Below are 27,722 nucleotides of genomic sequence, written 5' to 3'. Positions count from 1 at the left end.
CATGTGTGTGTACTATTATACATGTTCCAAATATCCCATAGCAGCACATGCATAGTCTGGAATAAAGGCAGAACCATTGTGCCCCTCCTATTCAAGCTCACATCTATGTGACACAGTAGACTAGTTACAGTAGACTCCTCTCATCATCAAAAAAGGCTCTAAAGTTCTGAGAGCAATGAGTGAGCCAGGTTTTCATGATTTGATTCTTATTTGTGAAGGAGCGCTTTGGACTGTTTGTTTGAGGTGCTCTTTAGATAGGGATTCGCCTGTGGGCGTGCTCTGTACTTAGGGGGCGTGCTCTGTACTGGCCCCGGCTGGAGCTGGAATGAGCTGGATGTCCTGAGCACTGTACGTGCGTGCCTTTGCGTCATGACGTCACTGTGCTTCTGTCTCACTCCACCGCTCTCAAGACAGTCACACAACCAGAGACATGGCTCCGTGAAAACGACACATGGCAGCTAGCAGCCATGAACCAAAAACAACTCACCAAATACAGATAATGCCTAAATAACAGCCGTTTCGTTTATTTCGAAATTATTCCAACACGTGCAATATTTATAGCTAGGTTGTCAGTCACTGTCAAGGGGAGAGGCACCCTGCCTGCAACCCCCTCCGGTTTTATTTCTGCTAATATTTCGCTCTCTACAATCAGTTTTAAGGCGCCGGCGTCTCTCTTCACAGAAGCTCAACATCATGGGTGTGCAGGGTTTCCAAGAGTACATTGAGAAGCATTGTCCCAATGCTGTGGTGCCGGTGGAGCTGCAGAAGCTGGCCCGGGGGAGTATGGTCGGAGGTGGCCGGCAGAGACCGCCTCAGGGTCCGCTGAGGCTGCTGGTGGACGCCGAGAACTGCCTCCACCGGCTCTACGGAGGCTTCTACACCGACTGGGTCAGCGGGGGCCAGTGGAACCACATGCTGGGCTACCTGGCCGCCCTCTCCAAGGCCTGCTTCAGCGGCAACATCCAACTGCTGGTGTGCTTCAATGGCGCCCTGGAGAAAGGCCGTCTTCACGAGTGGGTCAAGAGGCAGGTGAACGAGAGGCAGACCGCCCAGCAGATCATCAGCCACGTCCAGAACAAGGGCACCCCGCCGCCCAAAGTGTGGTTCCTGCCTCCCGTCTGCATGGCCCACTGCATCCGACTGGCGCTCCTCAGGTTCCACATCGGGGTGAGTTATAACTCGGCCTGGCACTGCCTGTTGAGCCGGACCCCCCACCCTCCTCCTCCCGGACCAAGGCTGGCACACATTAGCATCATGCTCTCTCTGGCTAGCCTGCTAGCTGCCCACCATGTCACCACCACTGTGCCAACTTGACCACATCAAATCTGTTCCCCCACTTGCCCAAGTGTGAATCAGACTGGCTGTGTTGTGTTGCAGTGTAAAGTCAATGACCTAGTTTTGCGAATGCGATGCTCAACTCATTCTCATTCTGTGACATTACCTCACTGTCTCACTCAGTGCATGATGTGACCAACATTCAGGATGTGACCAACATTGATTTGGAGTGTATTCATATAAAGGCCATGTAGTTGCCCAGCCAGGACTAGTTGAGAGCAAAAACATTGGCTTTCTTAATCAGTGCAAGAGGTGCCAGTATTTTAAATACTAGCATTATGCAAACATTAGGCATGCAGGAACACTGGAAAGTGCAGAAATGAATATTGTTGAGAGAGTTTGCAGTACCTGAGAAGGCTTAAGCAGAAGACTGCATCTCATTATATAGCATGTGTCCTATATCATGACACACAGCATAGGATGGATTTCCTTGAAAATTATGTGCTGCACTTAATTAGCGCAAGTACAGTAGCATGTGCAAATATGAATTAGTCAGTTTGCTCCTCTCGGCCTGCAATGTGTTGAAAGGCCTGCCGTAGCATTGTCACAACAGGCTGCCTGATGGAGGCTGAAATTTCAGAGCAGAGACAAGCTGGTATCAGACACGGACAGCAAACCAGAGAGCCAAATTTGTCTCTATTTTCCAACCTGCAGTGTATGTCAAACAAAGCTTAACTTTACAGAGATTAAGTAGACCTGGATCTATCATCACCAATGATGATGTGGTAAACCTGAGATTATTTATTTGGTCTCAGTATTCATACACTAATAGTCTTTTGACAGCGTGTTCTTAGAACCAGTTATTTGATTTGTGTTGAACTTGCACATTTGTCTTTCTGTCAGTGTCATCACTGAGAGAGACAGACAGAGTCCCTCGCAGTTTGTAATTCTGTTTCCATAGCCTTTGGGTGAGTGGCTACTGTTTATTTTGAGTCTTTTGCCTCTAATGCGTCACTCTGGTCTTTGTCATTTCTCAGGTTGTCCAGAGCGTCGAGGACCACCATCTGGAAGTGATAGCCTTATGCAGGGAGAACGGCTTCCACGGCCTGTTGGCCTACGACTCCGACTACGCTCTCTGCAACATCCCCTACTACTTCAGTGCCCACGCCCTCAAACTGAGCCGCAACGGCAAGAGCCTCACCACCAGCCAGTACCTGATGCACGAAGTGGCGAAGCAGCTCAATCTCAACCCAAACCGTTTCGTCATTTTTGCATCACTTTTAGGTTGGCAAGACGCTATCGCCGGTTGATGAGAACATTTGCATAAAGCTGTATCGAGACTGCAGATGAGCCCAACTTATACAACTGTGCTGTCTCATGTGTTACAGGAAATCACATACTGCCTGATGAAGACTTGGCTGCCTTTCACTGGAGCTTACTTGGTCCAGAGCATCCTTTAGCATCTTTGAAGGTGAGCTGTTCTTTGATGATTCCTTCACTAATAATTGACCTGATGTGTAAGTGTGGGCGGGGAATATTTTGGATGATGAATACCATTAGGAGTGGAACAATTCACAAAAGTCATAGTTACATCTTGTAGTCACAGTTCAGTATATTTTCACTACAGTGGGGCACACTAGCCTGGCTGCTGCATTAATTACTGAGAAATCTCCATTCATTGTGACAACAGACAATACAATAGTTTCTCATGAATGCATAACTGCATGAATATTACCAAAGTAGTTGTTTTTGCATAGCTAAGGCTATAGCTACAATCTACAATGAAGCTTATTGTCTTAAAACATAGTAAAATGTATTTTCATAATGAGCAGCCTGCTAGTAATTAGCAACAATAAAAGATGATTATATTTTACATGGAAATGGAATCACATTCATGCTTAAGTCAATACGATAAAATTGAAATACAGTGCACTCCTCTTATAGTGATCACCTTGGGACGGGTCAAATTGATCACTATAAGCGGATGATCATTATAACAGATTTTTTTTTTTTTTTTTTTTTCTCATGCAGATTACCATCTTATTGACATTTGTATATTATGTATTACATGAATACAGTACATATAAAGTAAAGGAATGTTATTGACTTGAAAAATCCATACAGTAAGTTAGACCTCCAGCTGTTTCAAACACAGTGGTCTCGCGTACCCAGAGACGCAGCCATCTCTCCACAGACAGAGATGCCGCGATCTCTCCATATACAGACAGACATGCACCGAGTATCGCTGCTGTGTCTTGTTGGCTCATATTTGGCAGTTTGCAAGCAAAATAATAATAAAATTACTGTAGTAAAAAAAAAATCCATTGTTTTCAGGTGGGACAAGGCCCCAAATGATCACTGTAAGCGGAGTATTGATCACTACAGTATAAGCAAATTATTTAAACAGCATGTGTATAGGTCAGGAATGATTCAGGACCAAGCTTTTTGGTCAATATAAGCGGTTGATCAATATAACCGTGATCACTTGACTATAAGCAGATTCCACTGTATATTAATGAATATACTATACATTGGAATACATTTTATTCTTCATGTTCTGAAAATTGAAAAATAAAATATAGGAAAAAAGAAGACATAAAAAAATGGCTTTGCCTACTGTGAGTTTTGAACAGTGACTAGAGGTTGTCATAATGATGATTTTACTTCCCTGTTCCTCTGAGAAGAAAGTCCACACTGTCCTGCAGATATCTGTAGCTTACATCCTGTTTACAGCATGGCAGCAAACATCACTGCCTGTTAGGTAATTATTGACAATACAGCAGAGCCAGAAACATTTCCAGTTATAAAAGCTATAAATCTTTTGACACAACTGCTATTTGAAATTACGCCTGGGCAATATAATCGATACGGCAATATATCGCGATATTTTATTTCCCGATACTGCATCGATACTTGGACGCCAAGTATCGCGATATTAAAAAAAAAAAAAAATGTTTGCAGGCCATGCCATGCCAGGCCTCTGCATCTGGTGATTCCCACCCCTAATCGATACTGTATCGATATTTCCCATATCGATGCGTTCAGTAACACTCAACACTCAGTAGTTTTGACAAAATTTGTCCACTAACTTATCAGTATAAAGTGATGTACATATTATTACACTACCTGGGTGGTACACAGTGTGTTGTATCTTTAGCTCTATTATTTAATTTTGAGTAAATTCTGTAGAATATCGCAATATATCGCAATATGTATCGCATCGCAATATATCGTGATACAATCGTATCGTGACCCAAGTATCGTGATACGTATCGTATCGTGAGATCCTTGTCAATACCCAGCCCTATTTGAAATACAAACTCACTTGCATCTAGTCTAGTCATGTGCCAACCATTGGAAGGATATTATATAGTCTAGGGATGTTCATCAATTATCGAAAATCGATAATCGATCGTTAAGGATTGGAATCGATCCTGTGGCATTTGGATCGATTTTTTAATTATTAAAAAAAAAAAAAAAAATTGGGACTAGGTTTGGGTGGAATTCGTTCCTCCTCGCCCCACTCCATTGCACAGCCGACTAACGTGAGGTGGAGCTTCATATAGTCTCTAGTTTTCTGGCTGGGCACGGGCCTTTGTGCCAACAAAACTGTTTTAAACATGAGAAATTCACACCGGCATGCGTCGGGGACAGCAGTGTTGGAGAGGAGACACATTGAAATAAAGAGTTCATTGAGGAGAACACGTCTTTCGTATTTTCTGCCATAGGCATTCATTTTGTTAAAAAAAAAAAAAAAAAAATATTGAAAATTTTCTAAGTATTAATAAAATCGATAATCGATAATTGATCGTTAATTCTCACCGATTATCGATTTTGGAAAATTTTCAAAATGAACATCCCTAATATAGTCTATGGCCGGACACGAGGAGGGTTCTAGTCATAAAGCTTGTTTTTTGAATCAACAGTTAAGTCCAACAGTAAAGCTCAATTTGCATGACGGTGCTGTCAGTTGTCTGCAGATAGTTCAGCTATTAGATGAAACTTATTCAAATGGCTTGGACAGAAAGCCACATGTGCAGTGTGATCCAATGTGCAGTGTGACCGAATGTGCAGTGTGATCCAATGTGCAGTGTGATCCAATGTGCAGTGTGATCCAATGTGCAGTGTGATCCAATGTGCAGTGTGATCCAATGTGCAGTGTGATCCAATGTGCAGTGTGATCCAATGTGCAGTGTGACCCAATGTGCAGTGTGACCCAATGTGCAGTGTGATCCAATGTGCAGTGTGACCCAATGTGCAGTGTGACCCAATGTGCAGTGTGATTCAATGTGCAGTGTGACCCAATGTGCAGTGTGATTCAATGTGCAGTGTGACCCAATGTGCAGTGTGACCCAATGTGCAGTGTGATCCAATGTGCAGTGTGATCCAATGTGCAGTGTGATCCAATGTGCAGTGTGACCCAATGTGCAGTGTGACCCAATGTGCAGTGTGATCCAATGTGCAGTGTGATCCAATGTGCAGTGTGATCCAATGTGCAGTGTGATCCAATGTGCAGTGTGATCCAATGTGCAGTGTGATCCAATGTGCAGTGTGACCCAATGTGCAGTGTGATCCAATGTGCAGTGTGATCCAATGTGCAGTGTGACCCAATGTGCAGTGTGATCCAATGTGCAGTGTGATCCAATGTGCAGTGTGATCCAATGTGCAGTGTGATCCAATGTGCAGTGTGATCCAATGTGCAGTGTGACCCAATGTGCAGTGTGATCCAATGTGCAGTGTGATCCAATGTGCAGTGTGATCCAATGTGCAGTGTGACCCAATGTGCAGTGTGACAGAATGTGCAGTGTGATCCAATGTGCAGTGTGATCCAATGTGCAGTGTGATCACATGTGCAGTGTGATCACATGTGCAGTGTGATCCAATGTGCAGTGTGATCCAATGTGCAGTGTGACCCAATGTGCAGTGTGACAGAATGTGCAGTGTGATCCAATGTGCAGTGTGACCCAATGTGCAGTGTGATCCAATGTGCAGTGTGATCCAATGTGCAGTGTGACCCAATGTGCAGTGTGACCCAATGTGCAGTGTGATCCAATGTGCAGTGTGATCCAATGTGCAGTGTGATCCAATGTGCAGTGTGACCGAAGGCAAAAGAAAAAATGCAGTCTCGGTCACCGAGTTGATGACAGCACAGCAGCCTGCGACGCAGGAGGAATGTAACTAAACACAATCATAATGTCTTTGAAAACTATACGGAGACTAACTGTACTGCTAACAGTTCAATGTCCGGGCTGCACACACGTTATTTCACTGTAACATTAATATGTCCAGAGTTGCAACTGGAAACTGGCTGAACTCTGGATAGAAACCTTGTATTTGTATATTGTACACTTAATCAATAGATCACGACAGGCTCATTATACCACACCTCTATTGCTTTTATGAAATGGTTACCAAGTATGGCAATATGACAGGAATAAACAACTCCAATTTAAATGGCTGTTATTCAGAAATCATACTCTTGGCTCCCTGCACAGAGCCGACACAATTGCTGAAAAATGTCAGATAGCAACACAGGCTTGGTGACAAACAAACAGCTAACGTTAGTGTGGTGTGTGTTCTATGTTGTTTAATTATATCTGTGAGTAACAGGAAGCCTTGTGGAAGGTAGCCTATAGGCTGCTGGGGGCGGGTTGTTATGGTTGGTTACTTCCTACAGCTACAGAGTTGACATGTTGCTACGCTAAATAAATAGATTTTTTTTCATCATAGTTCACAGTTTGTCTCACGTTGCTTCTTTTTGAATGTAATGACAGTTAGCTAGCTAACTGGCTAATTCTTGTGCTAACGTTAGTTAACGCTGATGTTTCCATATCGGTAGGCAGCTAGCGAACGTTGTTAGCTAGCAAACGGCTAACTAGCTGTCAAACTGATGACTTCACTAGCAGGAGATGACAGTAAACACTACCGCAAGGCACTCTGGGTATTGTGGTGCGGAGCTCCGTTTGCGAGGCTAGCTAGCTACCATTTGTTTTTTCAGTTTTCTCATAACTGGTATATTAGTGTGGTATACGCTAAATATACCACAGCTGTGAGCCAATCAGGTTGCTTGAATTGAGAGAGCCGTTTTATAATGTACAGTATATCTCTCCTCTCCTCAGTAAGGGGGCACGGTGGCTCAGTGGTAGAGCTGTCGCCTCGCAGTCAGAAGGTCCTGAGTTCGATTCTCGCCTGGGACACTGCGGGCGCTGTGGTTGTGTTCCCCCCATATCTTCAGTGCCTACTGCCCAGGTGGGGTATCTCGTCGTAAGGGCCTTTCTGTCTGTGTGGAGTTTGCATGTTCTCCCCGTGCTCCCCCAGGGGGGTTCCTCCGTATATAACCCCCCCCCCCCCCCCATTAAAAACATGCAGAAGATCAGATCGTCATCGTCATCGGACCAGTGACGACAACATCCGAAGTCGGTCCCCGGGCACTGTACGAGAAAGCGACCACTGCTCCTGGCCTGCCCCCCGGAGGAAAGGACAAGCCAGGATGGGTTAAATGCAGAGGACAAATTTCACCGGCCACCGTCAGCATGTGTGTGTTTGTGGCCCTCCGTGCATGTGTTGATGTGTAACCGTGTGACAATAAAGACGGGCTTGTCCGTCTGAAATTGTGTTTTTTTTTTTTTTTTTAGTATATCCTCTCTACATCGCCTCGCAGCCGGCGTATTTCCTCAGCTCCTTGACCACACGACACTGTCCTGTAACGCACCGCACCCGTCTTGATTTGTCACAGACGACACACCACGCATGCACACGTGCACAGCAGCCAGTACACACACACACACACACACACACACACACACACACACACATGCTTTGGAGGCGCCGTGAAATGTGTCCTCCTCGTTTGAGCCATCCTGGCTCGTCGTCCTCCATGGTTCAGGACAGGAGCGGTGGGGACCTGCAGTTATGCGCACAGGGACCAACTTCTTCCAACCGCCGCTGGTCAGCCGACAATCGTCTGCATGTTTTTAGCGGGGGTTCATATAGATGTTATGGGGGAAACCCCAGGGGAACACGGAGAGAACGTGCAAACTCCACACAGAAAGGCCCTTTCGACGAGATGGCCCACCTGGGCACTAGGCACTGAAGGTATGGGGAGACATACCCCCAGTGCCAACAGTGTCCCAGGTGGGAACTGGGAATCCATCCCAGGACCTTCTTGCTGTGAGGCCAGAGTGTGAGGCGAGAGCGCTACTGGGGGTCGGTTAAATCAGCAACTTTTATGGTGGGGGGGTTTGTTATCTGCAGTGAAAGTGCTCCCTGGGAAATTTGCTTTGGTACCTAGTGGTACCTAGTGGTACTTGGTCTGAAAAGTTTGGGAACCCCTGGTCTAGGTGAAATGCATAATTTCAAGTGATGGGATATCAGTAGATCACACGGTTCTAAAATTGGTTCCAAGCACTTGATTGGTTCATTTGAAGGGTGACCCTGGTTTGTGTTGTGCGTCCTCAGGTGCGTGCCCACCAGCTTGTGACCCTGGTTTGTGTTGTGCGTCCTCAGGTGCGTGCCCACCAGCTTGTGCTCCCACCCTGTGATGTTGTCATCAAGGCTGTGGCCGACTACGTCCGCAACATGCAGGACATCAGTGACCTGGAAGCCATTGCTAAGGACGTTTTCATGCATTCACAGGTACAGCACGTTACCAACATATCAGGCCGATATTGAGTCAGTCATTGTCAGCTACCTCTGATAGGATGGATATGATGAAATTTGTTTGACACATTTATTGTATAATTGTTCATTACCACACTCTTTGTCTATGGGAAGCTTTAATGCATGCGTGCAAGTATGCATGAATATGTTTTTGTCTTTAGTCAAAATGCTGTTTCAACACCAATGCTTTTCCACCCTGCAAAGAACGCATGGATATGAAATATCAGCTATCGGCAACAGTCCAAAAGGATTTGGGATAGGCCTCCAAAAAGTCATATCAGTTCAACCCTAATAGATAGATACTCAGTTCATTGTGTATTCAGTATTGTGGAAAATATAAATGTCACTCTCACACAATCTGGGATAGAAAATGTACGTCTTGTTTTCGAGCTGCATTTTCTTTGTTCCCTTGGAGTCATTTTTTGCACTGCGGAATATGCCGTCACAGGCACAAATATGCATTGTGGAATTTTTGCTAAAATGATACAGAATAAACAAGAGACACCCTTCCATTTCATTTATATTTTAGACACATAAAAAACATCTTGTGCTTTCTGATTAAAAGCATAGCATCACAAAATATGTTTTACATCACTGACTATGACATCATCAGTGATTTCACAATGCAACAATTTCTCAAGTGACATCACTTCCAGTTGAGTGACATCACTTCTGGGACAAAAATCGCAGACAGAGATTGCCCACTTGCTCCCTTTTATTTATGATGATGATGATGATGATAAAACTTGCTGTGCTAAGGACAAAAATAACATTCATTTATTGAGAATTCACCTTTCATCCACTATTCTTTCTGCATGCACTTCACCTTTGTGCAGAATACATATTCAGGTATATCAAATACAGGGATGGAAATGGTATACCGTACTACATCATCATGAATTAAAAGCTTTCTCAGGCCGTGTTATAGAAATACGTGTATTTTGGCAATGAGAGATAGCTAGAGTTTAGCTCAAGGAAGGAATCACTGATTGTTTTCAGGCATGCACCATATGAAATACATGTATTCTGGCTCATGTACACCAGGGTTTTAGTTTATTTCGTACTTGTCATGAGCTAATTAATGCAAGATGGGGGGGAATTAGGGCAATTTAAATCTTGCTTTTATGCAAAGACATTTTTCTTTAGGTCTGTCTCAGCCCAAAGGTGATGAGAAGGTGACAAGATGACTCACTCTTGACCTTTTTGTTTTCTCCTAAAGAAATTGTTTAGCGAGTCAGGATCATTATCTCCATGCTAACAGAAATGATTTAAATAATTATTTGAAGTGTTATTACTGGTTATTACTACTTGTCGTTCCCGTTTGTTCCTTTCAGTCCTGCTCGGATGACAAAGTGATCCGCTTCAAGAAGGCAGTGGAGTACTACTCGGTGGCCAGCAAAACCCCCCAGTTCCTTCCACAGTTAGGTGTGTCTCCTATGTGTCAGGCGCTCTACAACCACACACTCCACACACTGATTATGGCTATGATGATGCGTGCTGAATTCTGTTAGTAACTGCAACTTGTTTCATTGCTACAAATACCTAAAGCAACTTGAGTATCTCTGCTGTATATGATCATGCAAGATTTGAATTGCCCACGTCGGACTGTTTGATAATGGATTTGTCTGAATATTGAGACAGGCAGGACACATATTTATTTTTAAAATTAAGCTCTTATACCGGTAGCCGATTTTTTTATTTCACCTTTTAAACATTAAAACAGCATGTACCCTACACGGGTGACGGAAGATAATAGATGAAATAGATCAGACTTGAAAAACGTATTTTGTTGCCGAGTGTGAGACATTTTTCAACCCCCCCCTTAGACTTTGTGTACACTTTGAAACGGCTGCTCATGTGCTGTGCGTACAAAGTGTCTACTTTAGAAAGGCTTCTCATCGAGTGGCGGAAAAGTTTGGGAAAAACTCGGCTCTAAAAGTGGAGAATAGTCCAATTAAGGACCACGCATACCACATTTATAGAACCCTTTGTTTTTGAGTTTTTGTTGAATGTGTGATGTGTGTGATATGGAATTTAATGAATGGAATTCAGACAGAAAAGAAATTGGGAAGATGGGATTTTTTTTTAACACATTCACTGCCAGCCTTTTTTTTTTTTACTGTAGGTAGGTTCTGCCAGAGGGTTTTTTTGAGGATTCTGGCTCATTTTACAAGAGCCGAGGATTATTTTCTGCTTGGACTTTGTGAACACAAACTTCACAAAAGTACTAATAGAATGTGTGCTTTCTCTGTCTAAAAGAGTTAGTTTGTAGAGTTAGTAGTTATGTAGATATTAGCCGTTGAGTACAGCATGGTTTCAGCGTCTGAGAGTGAAAGCTGAGATAATCGCAGTTTTGTGAAATTCAATCAAACACGAGGCAGAACAGTCACTTTAACCATTTATTTTTGGCATCAGTGAGAGATCAGACATCTAAACAATGTAGTTCTGAACGCCCTCTCCTTCAAACTCCTCCCTCCGTGTGCGTGTCTGGTGGCTTTCAGCAGCTTTTGTCACAAGCGAGTGTTCTGCTGCTGCTGCTGCTGCTGCGAGTTTGAGCAGCCTCCCTCCCTGGCAGCGAGTGTGGATAGGGCTCACTTGTTTCTTGGGTTTGAGAGCTTTGATGAAGCTTTGTGCGATTCTAGGCTTTATGCTGCGTGTTTCAAAGTGTGTTTTCCACCCAGTCTATTTTTGGAATCCCCCACCGCCAGCTCCCAGCGCGATAATGCGCGAAAGTGAAAGCGTTTTCGCCAATCCATTTTACAGTAGAGAATGGTTTCCTCGCGCGTTACCCTACAGTTTTGGCTCTGCTTTTCCTAGTGTGGAGAGCACTGTCGCCACTTAGTGGGTCCGTGGAATGGGTTGTACACGTTCGCTGACTCCAATATTTTTATAGGAGACGTGGGGAGCGTTGATCCACGTCCCACCGTCAAAAAAAAAAAAAAAAAATTTAAGCCGAGATAACTCGTCATTGGCAGTGAACCGTTGGATTCTGTAAGCCGAGATAACTCGTCAATGGCAGTGAACGTGTTAAATTGGAACTGTATTTCAGTGGTCTGTAACATGGGAAAAACTAGTAACATAACATTGTAAAGTGTAAGACGAGCAAGGCTGTGTGAGAAGTGGTCTGTGTGTGTCTATATTTATTTTATATTTGACCAAAGATTGCATTGAGCAAGGTAATGCTGAATAACCTGATGCTGCCAGATGGATGGGTTTGCTTCACATTCTGTTTCACAAACGTGTTGTGAACTTGTGAACTCAATAGCGCCCCATCTGGCGTAGTCAGGTTAACGCTGAACACTTGTATACAAATTCTGTATAGCTTTAATGCGTGTGGCTCTCTTGGGTTGTGCCAAGAGGACATGTATTGTGTATTTCCTGTTCTGACTGTTTGTCTGTGTGTCACAGTCAGACCAAAGCAGACTGGAGGTCCTGCTGCAGTGCCACAATATGCATCTCCAAAAAGGCTCGACATTCCACAGGCGCCGCCGCTGCCTGGAAAACCTGGGGTAAGACCGCCAAGTAGCCCAGTGATATTTACAGTACACCATAGGGGTGCTCCGATCCGGCTAAGCCACGATCCGATCCGATTCCGATTCCTGGGGTCACGATCCGATTCCAGAATCGATTCTCGATTCCAACGATTCTCGATTCCAGAATCTAGAATCGATTCTCAATTATGTAGTTTTATATTGCAATAACACACAAAGGTAAATATAAGACAAAAAATGACAAATGTATTAATGCTGAACTTCAAATTCAACTTCTGAAGTATTACAGTCAGGGCCTAAATTCATTTTGCAAACTAGGGGGGAATTCCCCCCTTATGTTCTTCAGATAAGATGGATTTATAGGCTGGGGGGGATCTGTAGACTTTGAGAAGGATTTATAGATTTTGGGGGGAATACATTAACCAGAGTTCTTAAGTGCAAGAGGTGTGGCACCGTGGCAGTACAGTACACAAATGACATGAACATTTGGACACTTATTCAGCCAGTATCTTGCATGTTGCCTTCAGGTGCACTGTAAAAAAAAAATTTTTTTTTTTTTTTACAATACGAAGAAGAATCGATTCTTGGGAGTTTGGAATCGATCCAGGAATCGTGGCATTAAGAATCGCGATCCTTTCAGAATCGATTTTTTTGGAGCACCCCTAGTACACCATAGCGATGGTGACGATATGTGATACAACCATGATACAATGTAAGAAATAAATAAAAGTTGATGGTAATAATAATGGTACCACCAAATATTGTGCAGAATTATGTTTATTTTGAACGTAAAGAACCATTTTCAAATGTCATTACAAAGTACAAATAATGTAATTTGGATGGAGAGCTTGTGAAATTGCGATCAGCAAACGATCGATTTTTCTGCCCCACAATACCTATTCTCACATTTTTGTATTGTGATAAATTGAATTTCGATATATCGTCCCATCTCTATTATACCACTAGCTCTATACTGAATCAATAACAATAATATATGGGGTCTCTGCACCAAAGTCTGTGGCCTATGGTGTGTCTTTTTGGGGGGCCTTGAAGGGAGAGCGTTATATAGTATTACACAGTATTTCAAATGTAGCCTTCATGAGAGTGTTTGGGTTTTGGTGCTGCTTTCCCAGGTGCAGCACTCCTACCCAGACCCGCTGGCTCTGGACTCGGTGGGGAAAGGCTTCCCAGAGCAGAACAGCTTCAGCAACATTCCTCACGAAGGGAAGCACACGCCGCTGTACGAGAGGTCCTCCCCCATCAACCCCGGCCAGGGCAGCAGCCCCAACCATACAGAGAGCGCTTTCTTCAACACATCCTCCTCCTCGGAGAACGAGGAGAGCACAGGCACAATTGCCAAGTGAGTTCAGCCAGTTCCTCTTGGAAATATTGTCTGGAATAATCTAACGTTCTTATACATTAGGGGTTTCACAGACTAGTCGACTAATAGACTACGTCAAACAGTATCTCCAGCTCACAGAAGCTTGCTGGGTTTAGTCCAATCAGATCGCAGCTCATTCCTAAACAGCCTCTCTGAGACAATCGAGGACTCTATTTCACATAACCCCAGGTTGGTCCCGCCTACATTAGTTAACCATTGACTTGCTGTATTTGAGAACTTTTTGACGAGAATTCATCATTTTTATTGGGTGAAAAAATATACCTCACGCGAATAGTCGACTACTTTTTGGGAGTAGTCGATGACTACTAAAATTCAGTAGTCGTGAATGCCCTATTGTAGGTATATCTTTATCTTTATTGAAGGTATATCTATATCATCTGTCTATGGCTTTTAAGGTGTTCCAGGAGCGCTTGCCTTAGCAGGAATAGGAGAGTCTTCTCTGTGATTTATGCTGATGAGATGGCTGTATATTCACACAAATATCTTGCCTTGTGCGCGTGCAGCTTGCAAGTTGATCAGCGATTTCTTTTTTTCTTTTTTTTTTAGTCATGTTAACGACCATAAAGGAGAATGGGAGAAAAATGGCAACAACTCTCATTCTGGAAACACACCAGAGGGAGAAGAACCGGGGGACCAAACAAAAGTGAGTTGAACAGGAAAATGACAACAACACTGTGTGACTTACCTGAACCCTCGCTGGGGAACTCAACTGAAAGCCAGCGCTTGTGTCCGCTCTCTCCTCTCCCTCTTCAGGCAGACCTCTGCATGAGCTCGGGCTTGCAGGCCGGGGGGCATCATAGCCTGAACGCCCACATCCCCTCGCTCCTCTCCATGCCCACCAGGAACCACATGGACGTCTCCATCCCACCTCTTCCCGCCGTGGCCCCCGAGGTCCTGCGCATCGCCGAGCACAGACACAAGAAGGGCCTCATGTACCCTTACATCTACCATGTCCTCACCAAGGTCAGGGGAGGCCTCCTTCAGTATGGCATCACCTCTGTATACAGTACGGCTGATGTGTTTGGTTCCAAGGTGCCGCAAATGGATATTAATTAGCGCCCATTTTCAGTGTCTTCCGATTTGACCTTGTTCATGTCAAGCTTATTCCAAGTGCACAATCATATTCTTGTCAGGGTGGAAACGTCAGTTAGGACATGGGACACAAACTCTGTAATAATAAATGCATACTTGTTTTGAATCCAATGATGTCTCAATGGATCAATTCAAGTTAAGGTCCTCACCACTCCATCCATACTCGTATAGAGTATTGATCATTTATACAAGAAATATGTGATCAATCAATAATATCCATGGAGGAGGTGGGTGAAACCATCCTGCCATTCCCAATTTTTAATAAAATGCCAATATCGGCCCTATATATTGGCAACCCCTATATTGGACTAACTAACCCTAGTACACACACATTTTTAAAAGTAACTCAAGTGTGAATAATCTCCTCAAAACATGAGATACTAAAGTAACTCAAACGAATCAAGTTATCCACCTCCAAAAAATATTTTTTATACAAACGGAGCAAATCTAAGTATCGTTATCTCAATTCTCCACAATATTTAGATTTCTTTCGGCAACTATGAAGAAAAGGCTCCACGTGTCACAGTTCATCATATCGCAGGTGCAAGATTCCCCCCACTTCTCTTGTTTTGGTCAGCAGTCTGCAGCCAGAGATGTAATCATCTTTGATCTGGTTTTCTGGAGCACTTTGTTTGGAGTACCCTGTGTCTGTCAGCCATACGGCCAAGCAACATTTGTCGGTGGAATTTGAAATAATTGTTGCAAGCTCTTTGTTGCCCGTGGCACAACACTTGGGTAACAGTGTGTCTTTGCAGGGGGAGATTAAGATATCTGTCACCATTGAAGATGAAGCTAACAAAGACCTGCCTTCAGCGGTGCAGCTGTTTCGGCCTATCCGCCAACATGTTTACGGAGTGCTCTTCAGCCTGGCTGAGGCCAAGAAGAAGGCTGAGAGACTAGCCATGAGGAAGAACTGCCTCCCCGAGTGTGAGTCTCATGATCGGATCGCTCTATTACTTCCCTATACAGCCTCCTGTACCTTGCCCACGTCTTTTCAATGCTTTGAGATCTGCCAATCCTGTGCCCCCCTCCACCCCTGTAGATTCACCCATCATGGTGAAAGAATGGGCAGCCTACAAAGGCAAGTCTCCCCACACTCCAGAGCTGGTGGAGGCTCTGCCCTTCCGCGAGTGGACCTGCCCCAACCTGAAGAAGCTGTGGCTGGGGAAGGCCGTGGAAGACAAGAACCGGCGGATGAGGGCCTTCTTGGCCTGCATGCGCTCCGACACCCCGGCTATGCTGAACCCTGCCAACGTCCCCACGCCCCTCATGGTGCTCTGTTGTGTGCTGCGGTGAGTGAACCGCTCGAGGTCCGACACACGCGACCTTAAAGGGTCACTTTGGTATTTTTCAACCTTGACCCTATTTTCCCAACTTTTTGTGTCTAAGTGACTAATCGATTCGGGACAAATGTTTCTGAAATTGGTCCAGTATTGATTGAGATCGTTTCAGCCGGCTAAGGGTTGCAATGTAATCCAAAGGGGTAAATGCAAACCATCAATGTACGTCCACTAAAAGCGCTAGTTTTTACCACTGACAGCTCAGATTGTTATTATAAGTGTCTGACAAAAGAAGGGAACCTACAGAGAAATAAAACATTTGTCTTTAACTTTCGCTTGTCTCTTGTTGTGTGTAACCATGTCTGAGTTGTTGCAGGAAGACCGCGGTGGAGACGTGAGTGAGATTTGGAGAGAGGAGTCCTGGGAGGAGTTTGCTGTGTTGGAGCACAGGAAGACACAGCTAGAAAATCGATGCTTTCTGTACTCGCACTCAACAAAGTCCTCCCTGAACTCCTCTCTCCAACTCTCACTCACGTTTTGCGGCTGCCGGCTGAAGCACTCGCGCTCAATACTGGACCAATTTCAAAAAATGGTTGTCCCGATTCGTCGCTTAGACACAAAAACTTGGGAAAATAGGCTCCAGGTTGAAAAATCCCAAAGGTAAACCTTTAAGGACAGACTGTGGCCGGACACGCAAACTTTGTCACACACAAGTTCTGTACATCTCATCAAGTGGTTCCAGTGCTGAGTGAACTGAGGGGGTCATTACATAAAGAGTGAGGCATTATCAAGACAAAGTGTTGAGTGAACTGAGGGGGTCATTACATAAAGAGTGAGGCATTATCAAGACAAAGTGTTGAGTGAACTGAGGGGGTCATTACATAAAGAGTGAGGCATTATCAAGACAAAGTGTTGAGTGAACTGAGGGGGTCATTACATAAAGAGTGAGGCATTATCAAGACAAAGTGTTGAGTGAACTGAGGGGGTCATTACATAAAGAGTGAGGCATTATCAAGACAAAGTGTTGAGTGAACTGAGGGGGTCATTACATAAAGAGTGAGGCATTATCAAGACAAAGTGTTGAGTGAGAATCAGTTCCTCCTGCAGTTTGTAATATTGTCTACCTTCTGTGTTTTGCTTCAGGTTTATGTTACATTGGCCAGGAGTAAGAATTTTGCGTCGTAACGAACTTGACGCTTTCCTAGCCCAAGCACTTTCTCCTAAACTATATGAGCCTGACCAGCTGCAGGAACTGAAGGTGATTTTGTAGTGATGTTTATATGAGGAGTGTCCCAGAAACGGCTGTAGGCACACGTTGCCACGTGAATGTCTTGGCCACAATCTGTACTCCACCGTGCCAGAGATCGACCAGAGAATTGGCTGACCTCTACTGTTACATTGAGTGTTTCTCAGACAGACGGGAGAGATTGCATCATGGGCTTTGGTTTCTCTGGACACTCCTCATATTCTGAAGACAAGGCAGCAACACGCTCAGTCAAACAGAGATCATCTCCGCTGTTTTGTTCAAGCATGTCTCTGAAAAAGACCTCGCTTTGCATTCAAATATGTTGCATCTCTTCAGAGCTTTGAGCGGGTTCATGTTTCGTACGTGCGGATGGTTTACGACTCCATTTGTTATGCCGTGTGGAAAAGATGCCGGCGCTCTATTCTCATTTGGACTCAGTTGGAATGTGGCAGCTTCATAATGTAAACCATCCACACAAGCTGTGTGCTTTGGCCCCTTGTGGTCTGTCTGTCTGAGCTCTGTCAGCTTCTGACTGTCTGCCCCTTGCTCTGCCACACTCAATATCGAGCTTGTGTTTGCTGGCTTTTTGTGTTGGCTTGGATTAGGGAGGTTTGTCGACTACTGTATTTCCGGCGGTCTGAGTGAATGGGCTGCTTACGCTTGCTCTGTGCTTTGCCTTGGAATGCTCAGTGGGGCTGTGAAGGTGACGTCGGTTGTATTTTCTTTCTTTCTTTCTTTCTTTTTTAAATTGGACGTTTTTAAAAGTCTGGACATTTCTCTTTACAGATTGACAACTTGGACCCCCGAGGTGTCCAGCTTGCCGCTCTGTTTATGAGCGGAGTGGACATGGCTCTGTTTGCCAACGACGTGTGCGGCCAGCCCATCCCATGGGAGCACTGCTGTCCCTGGATGTACTTTGACGGCAAGCTGCTTCAGAGTAAACTCATCAGGGCCAACCGGGAGAAGGCCCAACTCATTGACCTCTGTGACGGTCAGGTAGCGTCATCCACGCCACGCCGAGGTCGACAAAACACGCTCTTGCCGATGAACATTTTCACGCTAATTGTATTCACCTTATGTAGAAGAGACCGTCTGGCTTGAGAGACTAACAGGAAGTGTAAATACAATCGGAACTTCCGATTGTATTGACACTTCCTGTGACTCATAAACCTAGTCTGACTCATAATATGAGTCAAACTAGCTTTGACCAGGTGAGTGAGTAGTTTGAGCAGGTAAAACAGCAGGCGTTTTGAACAGGTAGTCATGATACAATGGGTCAAGTGGGCAGGGCTGCATAAGGTGAATACAGTGACATCGACATCCATTGTTTCACCTAATAAAAGCATGCATGAACATATAAGACAGTGAAACGAGTGGAGCAGGCTGCTCACTCAGACAAATATCCATTTGCAAGCACCTAGCCAACCTGGTTTGCCTCTGATCTGCTGGGGTTTGTCTCTGATCTGCTGGGGTTTGTCTCCTCTGATCTGCTGGGGTTTGTCTCCAAGCTAAAAAACAAAAAAGAACGCCTAATGTGAACTAGGCATAAGAGTGAAACCAGTCTGAGATTCGTTTAGAGCAGGAATACGCAACCATGAGCCATGGATGGTTTAATTTCAAACAAAGACCAGTTGATTTCACTGATAAGTTCCTCGACTACTCTGGTTAACATTGCACTGACTTAGAAGGACTGAAGGATTTTTTTAAATATATATTAAGCTAAGATAAAAGGAAAAAGTGTGTGTGTGTGTGTGTGTGGGGGGGGGGGGTTATTTTGCTGTCCAAACTGAGCCAAATAATCATGGTTAGTAGTAGTTGTGTGATCGCAATATTATTGCTGATTGTACAACTACATGTAGGGCTTCACGATTACACATTGTGGTCCAGCCCTAGACTAGTTTCTGATATCTTTACTGGTGTTTTGACCAAAATAAATAAAGGCTGTCCAGAAACAGCTTCATTGCTTCATGGTGCACTAGTCTAGACTAGTCACTAGTCTAGTCTAGTCACTAGTCTAGCCTAGTCACTAGTCTAGTCTAGCCTAGTCACTAGTCTAGCCTAGTCACTAGTCTAGCCTAGTCACTAGTCTAGCCTAGTCACTAGTCTAGCCTAGTCACTAGTCTAGCCTAAATCACAGATTGGGTCTTCGACTGAGATTCAAGCCGTTTGTTCACATTGAATAGAGAGCCAAAGTCACGCCCACCTCCGGTTTAGGAAAACGCATGAGAACAATTCGTCCATCATTCTTTATTCCCATCTACATTTTGTAAAATACTTATAAAAATAGTTTTACTTTGTCAAACCAAGCGATTTAGCTATATTTGGAATCACGAGAGACCATAGAACATTTCACTTGGACCAAAACTTAAAATCAAAATGTCTATTTATTTTTTAGGTTTTTGTAATCCCCAATTTCTTGTAGGTTTCTCTAGCCACAGGAATGACAAACTGAAACTTAAGAGCGAAATCCAAACTGTCTCCTAATCAGCAGTGAAGAAGCAGAGAAGCTGGACTCACAAACGATGGCTTAACCTGAGTTGAAAAAGTCCAACCCCCCCCCTCCTCACTCCCCACACCATCTCCACCCATACCACATACTAAGAGGACATTTAAGTTGCTATATTACATTACATGATTTGTGGGTAATAAAGTCCTTCAAACAATAAAATAAAGAGTAAAAAAACAAAGTTATTTGTCTTGCAGTGGTTTTGATTTGCGTCTCTTCCTCTAGGCTGAGCTGGCTGCCAGGGTGGAGAGGATGCGGCAGAGTATCCTGGAGGGTCTGAACTTTTCCCGTCCACCTCATCCCCTCCCGTTCCCCCTGCTGCCACCTCCTCACGGGATGCCTTTCTACCCCCCGGCTGGCTCCTTCTACCCTCCACCCTCCATGATGCCTCCTCTAGTGCGAGGCAGGGGTATGCCTGGTATGAACCTTTTTCAGATGGATCAACTACACTTCAAACAGTATGCATCTTAACAAGTCAGTTAGTCTCATATTTTGCTCTTACAAAATCTGCCTGAGTAGGGTGAGATCATTTCCCAGACTTTCCAATGCAAATTCACCTGCACCTACATTATTAAAGGGACAATATCTTCACGTAAGGTGGATCATCCCTGTGGTGTCAAAATGCTTGAAACGGGTTGATTTACATTTGAAACACATGAAATCAAATTGCAAAAATTTAACAGTAACTTGTCTTGTTCTGCCTATGAGGACTTCAAGCAATTTCCACGCAGGGTGGGAAGCTGGAGATAGCCGGCACTGTGGTGGGGCAGTGGGCCGGTAGCCGACGTAGCCGGGGAAGAGGGGGCTTCTCTATCCAGGTGGTGTCTGTTGGTGGACCAAACAGAGGGTAAGCCCACATGGAAATTACCCTCCCCCCCCCCCACCAGCTTCAATGCTTTTTCTATATTCTTTTTTAATTTAGTTAAAACGTACAAGACAAAAAACAATCACCAGCTTCAATGCTGACAGTATAGATGCAGTCGGTCTGCGTGGGGGAATGCCCAAACAACGTTACTTCCATTTAGGGCCGTGGGGATTTCCCCCACGCGTCTATTACGAGACATCGCCTGACAGTATGATTTCATATTTGCCACAGTTGCATAAACTACTCTGCTATTAAGCCCATTAAATAGCCCATTAAGTAGCACAAGAGAACACAGAACACCTGTAACTGCACCTGATGGAGGCGCAATGATTAAAGGGGAACATTTTTAACTTAGAAAAGCCCTTAAGTGCGATTGGCATGAAACTTGCTACAGTCATCCAGCTGTGCTATACTGATTGACATAATGAGGGCTAAACTCAACTGTTACATGGTCTGCCCCTTAGCCAACTGAGCTACTGTACCAAACTCAACTGTTACATGGTCTGCCCCTTAGCCAACTGAGCTACTGTACCAAGATGCTGTACTTTACATTTGAACATAATAATGGAAGAGGATGCAGGGTAGGACACATATCTGTATTTATATTTATACTGACACATAAGTTTAATCGGCCATCATCATCATCACAGCCAATAAATGACCATTGTGCTTATCGCCGTGCTAACCAGTTGGCTGTTGCGTGCTTGCTTAACGATTTATAGATGCAAATTCAATCGTGTTTTACCAATCCCAATGCAAACACACGATTGCCTGTTAATGTCAAATGTAACCCTATGGCCAACTTTGACTAGGCTGGGTGTCGGAGCATTGATGAAAGCGCAAACTATGTCTGGCTACTAGCTACGCTGTCTGATTAAAGGCTTGGGAACAACAAGGCAGGGCTGAAGAGAACCAATTAAAAAAACAAGATATTAAAATGAGGAAGTACCAGCACACCATAAGTCACATAAATATTTCAGAGAAATACCCCAAGTAGTCAGTGGTCTGAATGCAAGATTGGAAGCATAGATGCGATTAATTCATGCCAATGTGGCTTCCTTTCTTTCTTTCTTTCTGTTGTAGTCGTCCGAGAGGTGTGATTTCCACACCTGTCATAAGGTCCTTTGGTCGAGGAGGCAAGTACTGTGCTCAAGGCTTCAGGAGTCAGGGAACATACCAGGTAAGTCAAGGGTGATACTGGCACAATCTTTTAAATTCTTTGTATGCTACAAGTAAGACTTTTTAACCAATATGTGCATTTACATGGAGCCACACGGGGAATGCATCTTCTGGATTGCATGTTTTAAACGTGAAAATAGGCTGTTTTGGATATGGCCTTGATGTGATTGTCAAAGGAGAATATCAACCAAAGATAACACCAAGATTAATATTATTTTTATTTTTTAGATACAATTGCAACAACTGTTGCATTATCTTTTAATGTCTAAGATACAGGATTTCATTTTTTGGCTTTGAAAACCAGAGGAAAGAAACATTTACAACAGTAATGGCTGTTACACACCAAGAGCAATGCGAATATACAGCACGAAATTGCGATGCGAATTTTGACCCACCTGTCAATCACAGCAACAGATGTGTACACGTCTGACGCGAATTTCTGAAAAATCGACCGTGGTCCTAAAAATTAAACACTGCAATAACGGTCAGCGAAACTTCGCCATTGGTATGCATGGTTGCATTCACTGATATAGGTTCGAAAATTATTATTGACATGCAAATTAGTCGCACGAAAAATAATATTCCCGGTGTGTAAGGATCTTAAGTACCACAGTTTTAAGTACACATGTGCCTTCCCAGGCTACCTCTAGCTTAGTGGCACACCACTTAGTGTAACACCTATTTTTGAGCAGTTTGTTTAAGCGCCTACACTGAGTACCAAGGAACCAATTAGTTTGATTTTTATTTCGAATTTTTGGAGAGCAACAAGGTGGTCAAGAGTGAGAGCCAGCTGACAAAGTGTCATATGGAGATAAGGAGTGATGAGAAAATGGCCTGGTAGAGAAGGGCTATATCTAAAGTGTGATGTTGATAGTGAGTGGGGCTGTGAATGTGTGATGAGAGGAACCTGCTGCCTGCTGGAGTAGGATCACTAGGTCTGCCAATGTTTATGTTCAAATGCTCCAGTGTCAAAACCTCTCCGTAGATCTTCAGTGAAATCCTCAACCGGAATCTGAGAGTTCGATGACTTTATCAAAGCAGGGAGATGGAAATGAGGAGAAGCCATAGCCAATTTGGGGCATTATGTGTAAATTGAGCGTTAGTTAAGTTCAGCTTAAAGGGATACGCCAACATTTTGTGAGTTTGGGCCATTCACCATATTGCCGATATAAAAACTAGAATGTAGATGCCTTTATCTTCACTGTGCGTGCAGTACAAACAGCGGTAGAGCCTTCACTGCTACTTAGCTTAGCGCTGCAATGGCAGTCTATGGTACCGCTGCCTACTCCAAAAGACACATTCTAACTGACAGAGTAACCGAACTAACAGAGTATCACTGTGTGCAGTCATCAGTACAGCGCATGCGCCTCATGGCAAACGAGGAAGTAACTTCAGTTATACTCTTGTTAGTTTGGTTACTCTTTGCTAGTTCTCGGTGTGTGGACTTACTACGAAAATGACCGTTCCACGTGCCTTTGGATTATTATTTCATGGTGTGGTGAGTACACGAGTCACAACATGTACATGTGAGTGTTTCTGGCTCTGTTGAAATGTGTATTTTGGGCGACTGAACAGGAGTAGGCAGCGGTACCATAGACTGTTATTGTAGTGCTAAGCTAAATAGCAGTCAGTAAGGGCTCTACTGTTTGTCCTGCACGCAGAGTGAAGATAAAGGAATCTACATTCTAGTTGTTATATTGGCAATATGGCAAATGGCCTCTAAACTCTCAAAATGTTGGCAGTGGATCGATGATCTTACATACTTCTAGTACCAGAGCGGTATGTGTAGATACCAAACCAGATGTGTAGAGAACAGAGCGGTATGTGTACAGGATGGATATTGGATTGAAAACGGCAGTAAAATGACATTGAATGGAAGATGGCACAAATTAATCCACCTGCCATATTCAAATGCAACATGCTGGCATTTAGCTCAGATCAGTAAGGCACCCTGTGCTGAAACACCTGCCTCGTTACAGCTCAGATCAGTAAGGCACCCTGTGCTGAAACACCTGCCTCGTTACAGCTCAGATCAGTAAGGCACCCTGTGCTGAAACACCTGCCTCGTTACTGGCTGCCTTTGTGTTTTGATTTATTGCAGTGAGTGAATATATTTCATGCTCAATTTCCTTCACTGAGCATTTGATTTAAGGACTTGACAGTAGGTGACGGGCAGCTACAAGTGGCTTTATGTATATTTTGAGGCCATGAAAAGTGATTTTTGCAAGCAGTCTGTGCAATAGAGTATGAAAGATGGGTTTATCCCCCCCTCTCATTCGCTGTCAGTGTTATTGTTTAAATATCCTCTGTGATATTATATAACTAGGGGAAATTAATACATAACTGTATTTTAACAGAACTGATAACCCCCCAGGTTTTTAAAGAGACTTGAATGAATGAATGAAAGCTTTATTTCGGACAAATAATAATAAATAATACAAATCATAATACAATGCCGCGGCAAAAGTCCGAAAAGGAGTAGGCTGAAGTACAATGTAAGACTTCAAGTTGTACTGAAGGTTACACATACAAATGTTTGTTTATTGCATACCAAAGTTGCATGGTTAGTGTTTCACTGTGGCACTGTCCCTTTTTAAGCGTGGTTGATGTGGAAACTTAGAATCAGTAGCATGATTCTCAGTTTTCCAGTTTGAGATTTCTTAAAGTTCCAGACTTTACCGACATTGCTGATGACTTAGGATGTCTGCAAAAAAAGACGATTCAGTCGGCGTTAGCAGTGTTTTCTTTTCTTAAACATAGAGTAGCATAATCTAACTCTATTCTCATTATGTTTCACACAGGGACAATACAGCTGTTGCCCTTTCACCGTGTTATTAATTACAGTGCAATGACACTATACACAACCATTGTTTCAGCTTTCAGCATCTGATGAGTGAGAACACTACAGCTTCTCAGCAGGTCTTTGTGCCTTTCATTTGACCTCTAATTAACCTCCAAACTGCTCCTCAAGTCTTGTCTTTTTGTTGGCCAGCAGGACTTCCAGCCTGCATCTGAATTCTCCCTGTGTCCCACATGATTTCAACAAGAATTAGAATCCTCACAGCCGCTGTTGTTGCATCGTAGCTATAGACTCAGTTCTCAGTCTCACTCTCTACCCGCTTCACTCAACTAGAGCCTGAGAACTTTGTCACAGCTTTCGTTGGTAAACTGGGTGGGAACAATTTGAGAGTAAAAAAACAACGACGACTGCATCACAGAACCAATCGGGCGGCCCTTCATGCAGAAGGGGTGCTGACATGCACAAGTTGTGTGCTTGTAAACGGATCAAACCGAATCAAATAATGTCACTTAAACGTTGCTCGGGACATCCATTTTCAATGTTTTCAAAAGTTCTCTCATTGTTACAAAGTGATTCACTGCATCTCCAGTTTGTTGGAAGATAATGGGGGGGGGGGGACAAAGGGGCGTAGGTTTGTCAGCAGCCGTTCTCACCGCCGTTCAAACAACTATTTTTGACAAGAAGTTCCAGACGATTGGTAGGCGGAGATCTCCAATTTGTCTGGGAGCCGAGATCACATTGTAGCCCTCTATGACAACGGTTGAAAATCCAATTTCCTCTGTCCTTTTCTACCAGAGCAAGCCTGATCACACCTCTGCACACCATGCAGTGAAGGAGAGAAAGCCTGATCACACCTCTGCACACCATGCAGTGAAGGAGAGAAAGCCTGATCACACCTCTGCACATGATGCAGTGAAGGAGAGAAAGAAACCCAAGCCAGAGGAGGTGACCAAGTCCACTCCTCCGCCGTGCGAAGGTTCCACCACGGAGAACGGCGTGGAGCACAAAGAGTCGGACCAGCTGGACGGAGATAACGACGAATGCAGGGCTCCCATCCAACCCGAAAGTGCCTTTAGCAGTGACTCCAAGATGTGCAATACTAATCCTCACTTAAATGCACTAAATGTAGACAGCGGCTGCCATAGAGACGAAGCTCTTGGCGCCGCGGTCTTAAAAGAAGAAGCGTAAGCCTATTTTTCTAGAGAGGGTGACGGATGAAAGATGTAATAGGGTTAGGAATATCTGGAAAGTTTGGAAGGCCTACAGCGAATGTGCATTTTTCCTCTCAGAAAAAGAAAACAAGACAGAATTCGGATCCCTCTCAGTAAACACAAGTGTACGAGTTCTATGACGATACTGCTAGTTTAAGGAGTACAACAGTTGTTCACTCCCTCATCACCAAGGTTTACGTATACATGTTTCAAACTGTTTATGAGAATGGTACTTTCCTCTACCAAAATACTGAAGCTTCAAGAAGCTTTAATTTGGAAAACGTTTTGTTTTTCTAGGTTGAGATACTCTTCCAGTACTTGGCACCATGTATTTGCCATTGTAATTATTAATTTTGTGTTGTCACAGTAAATGCTTGATGAAAACTGAACACGTATCCAAGAGAAGCGCAAGAACGCAACATTTCTGCCATGGTTCATAACCGTCTGAGTTTGTTTAAGTAACTGGTAGATTAAATCCTGCTGCATAAGTTCAGATGAGCGCAGTGTGATTTGAGTCATTTAGCTTATAAGTAACGTTTCAAGAAATGGCTATAAAATCAGACGCAAAACATCTTGCCAAACACTGATGATACTCTGTGATTTCTTGAGTCAATGTAGAACTCTAGTATTACTGCTTCGACGAAAACCTGCATGGTTCACAGTTTAAGAGGTGTGTAGTTACTATGCATGTTGTCCTTTTTCTTCCATCCTTACAAGTACTGTTCCCATTTGCAAATTAAAGAAATGGCTAATATCTGTAATAGTCCATACAAAAGTGTTAACTGTCAGTCAGTAACAGATTTGCTCTGACCTTGAATTTTTGTGATATTGACCTCTGTTGCATTTAATTAAAAAAGCAAGAAGTTATCTAGCCACTTTTGAATAGTGTATTCATACTATACATTATTGTTCTCTGTTGCCGTTTTCTGCATTTAGTCAAGTATCTCTGGAAAAAAAAGAGATTTATTTTGGTGTTTTCACACTCATACTACTTCTAAACCAGAATCATTTAACGTCTCCACTTAATTCCCCTGAAGCTTTCCATCTTTCATTAGTGATCAGAGATATCGTGTATCCCCCCAGTCGCCCCGCAAGAGCTAAATAGGTGACCTATGTGTAAGTTGAACAGAGTTTCTTCCTAACTCATGGACTGTAAAAGAATGAACTGCTGTTGGTTTGGACTGAATGTTGATGGATTGTGGTGTGGTGTATTTGAAGGCAATGCAACTTACAATGCTTAATAAAAGTCTATTCTTTTAGTATAATTGTAGTCCTTTTCTTCTTTTTTCCCCCTCAGAATATTGTATCTGTACTTTGGCATTGCCATTATTGCACCAGTGTCTGTCTGCCTGCTCACTGACGCTGCATATTTAAGGGGTGCGACAGTGAGCAAATCCACATGCACACAGACAAAAGTGAACAGTGCTTTGAAAGCTTGTGTCTGCCACCTTCTGGATATGGGAAGTACCTTTGAGCTGACCCTCTGATTTTACAAACAATGACAACATTTTAAAACGATTCAAATCAGATTTTTATCAAAATAGGGTTTGAATGGTGATAAAGAAATACATCAGTATATAAATGGGAGCTGGGGCTCTGTTTCTCTGTCCCATTGTGATGTCATAAATCCCACTGTGACATCAGTGATGTCATAAATCCCACTGTGACATAATCAGTGATGTCATAAATCCCACTGTGACATCATCAGTGATGCTG

At 43.6% G+C, this 27,722-nt stretch overlaps 1 protein-coding gene across 1 annotated transcript; it reads left to right on the top strand.

Moving 5' to 3' along the window:
• The first annotated feature begins 560 nt into the window (after window positions 1-560).
• LOC310798587 (constitutive coactivator of PPAR-gamma-like protein 1 homolog) lies at window positions 561-27,197 on the top strand. The gene is made up of 17 exons (XM_083661127.1): window positions 561-1,167; window positions 2,313-2,559; window positions 2,664-2,746; window positions 8,782-8,910; window positions 10,269-10,359; window positions 12,343-12,443; window positions 13,559-13,785; window positions 14,374-14,470; window positions 14,581-14,790; window positions 15,675-15,846; window positions 15,962-16,211; window positions 17,343-17,457; window positions 18,232-18,441; window positions 20,177-20,369; window positions 20,660-20,798; window positions 21,900-21,996; window positions 25,591-27,197. The coding sequence occupies exons 1-17, from the start codon at window positions 694-696 to the stop codon at window positions 25,981-25,983; spliced, it is 3,228 nt and encodes a 1,075-aa protein (XP_083517253.1). The 5' UTR covers window positions 561-693; the 3' UTR covers window positions 25,984-27,197.
• The last annotated feature ends 525 nt before the right edge of the window (window positions 27,198-27,722 follow it).

The sequence above is a fragment of the Poromitra crassiceps genome, assembly GCF_964638095.1.
Source record: "Poromitra crassiceps genome assembly, chromosome: 25".
NCBI classification, from domain to species: Eukaryota; Metazoa; Chordata; class Actinopteri; order Beryciformes; family Melamphaidae; genus Poromitra; species Poromitra crassiceps.
The sequence above is the reverse complement of the archived record's forward strand: the minus strand, read 5'-3'. Positions and strand labels throughout refer to the sequence as shown.

Coding starts and splice junctions, on each gene's coding strand:
- LOC310798587 (XM_083661127.1), top strand. CDS start 694: ATGGGTGTGCAGGGTTTCCAAGAGTACATTGAGAAGCATTGTCCCAAT. Junction 2,560..2,663: donor CATTTTTGCATCACTTTTAG/GTTGGCAAGACG, acceptor CATGTGTTACAG/GAAATCACATACTGCCTGAT. Junction 17,458..18,231: donor ACCAGCTGCAGGAACTGAAG/GTGATTTTGTAG, acceptor TTCTCTTTACAG/ATTGACAACTTGGACCCCCG.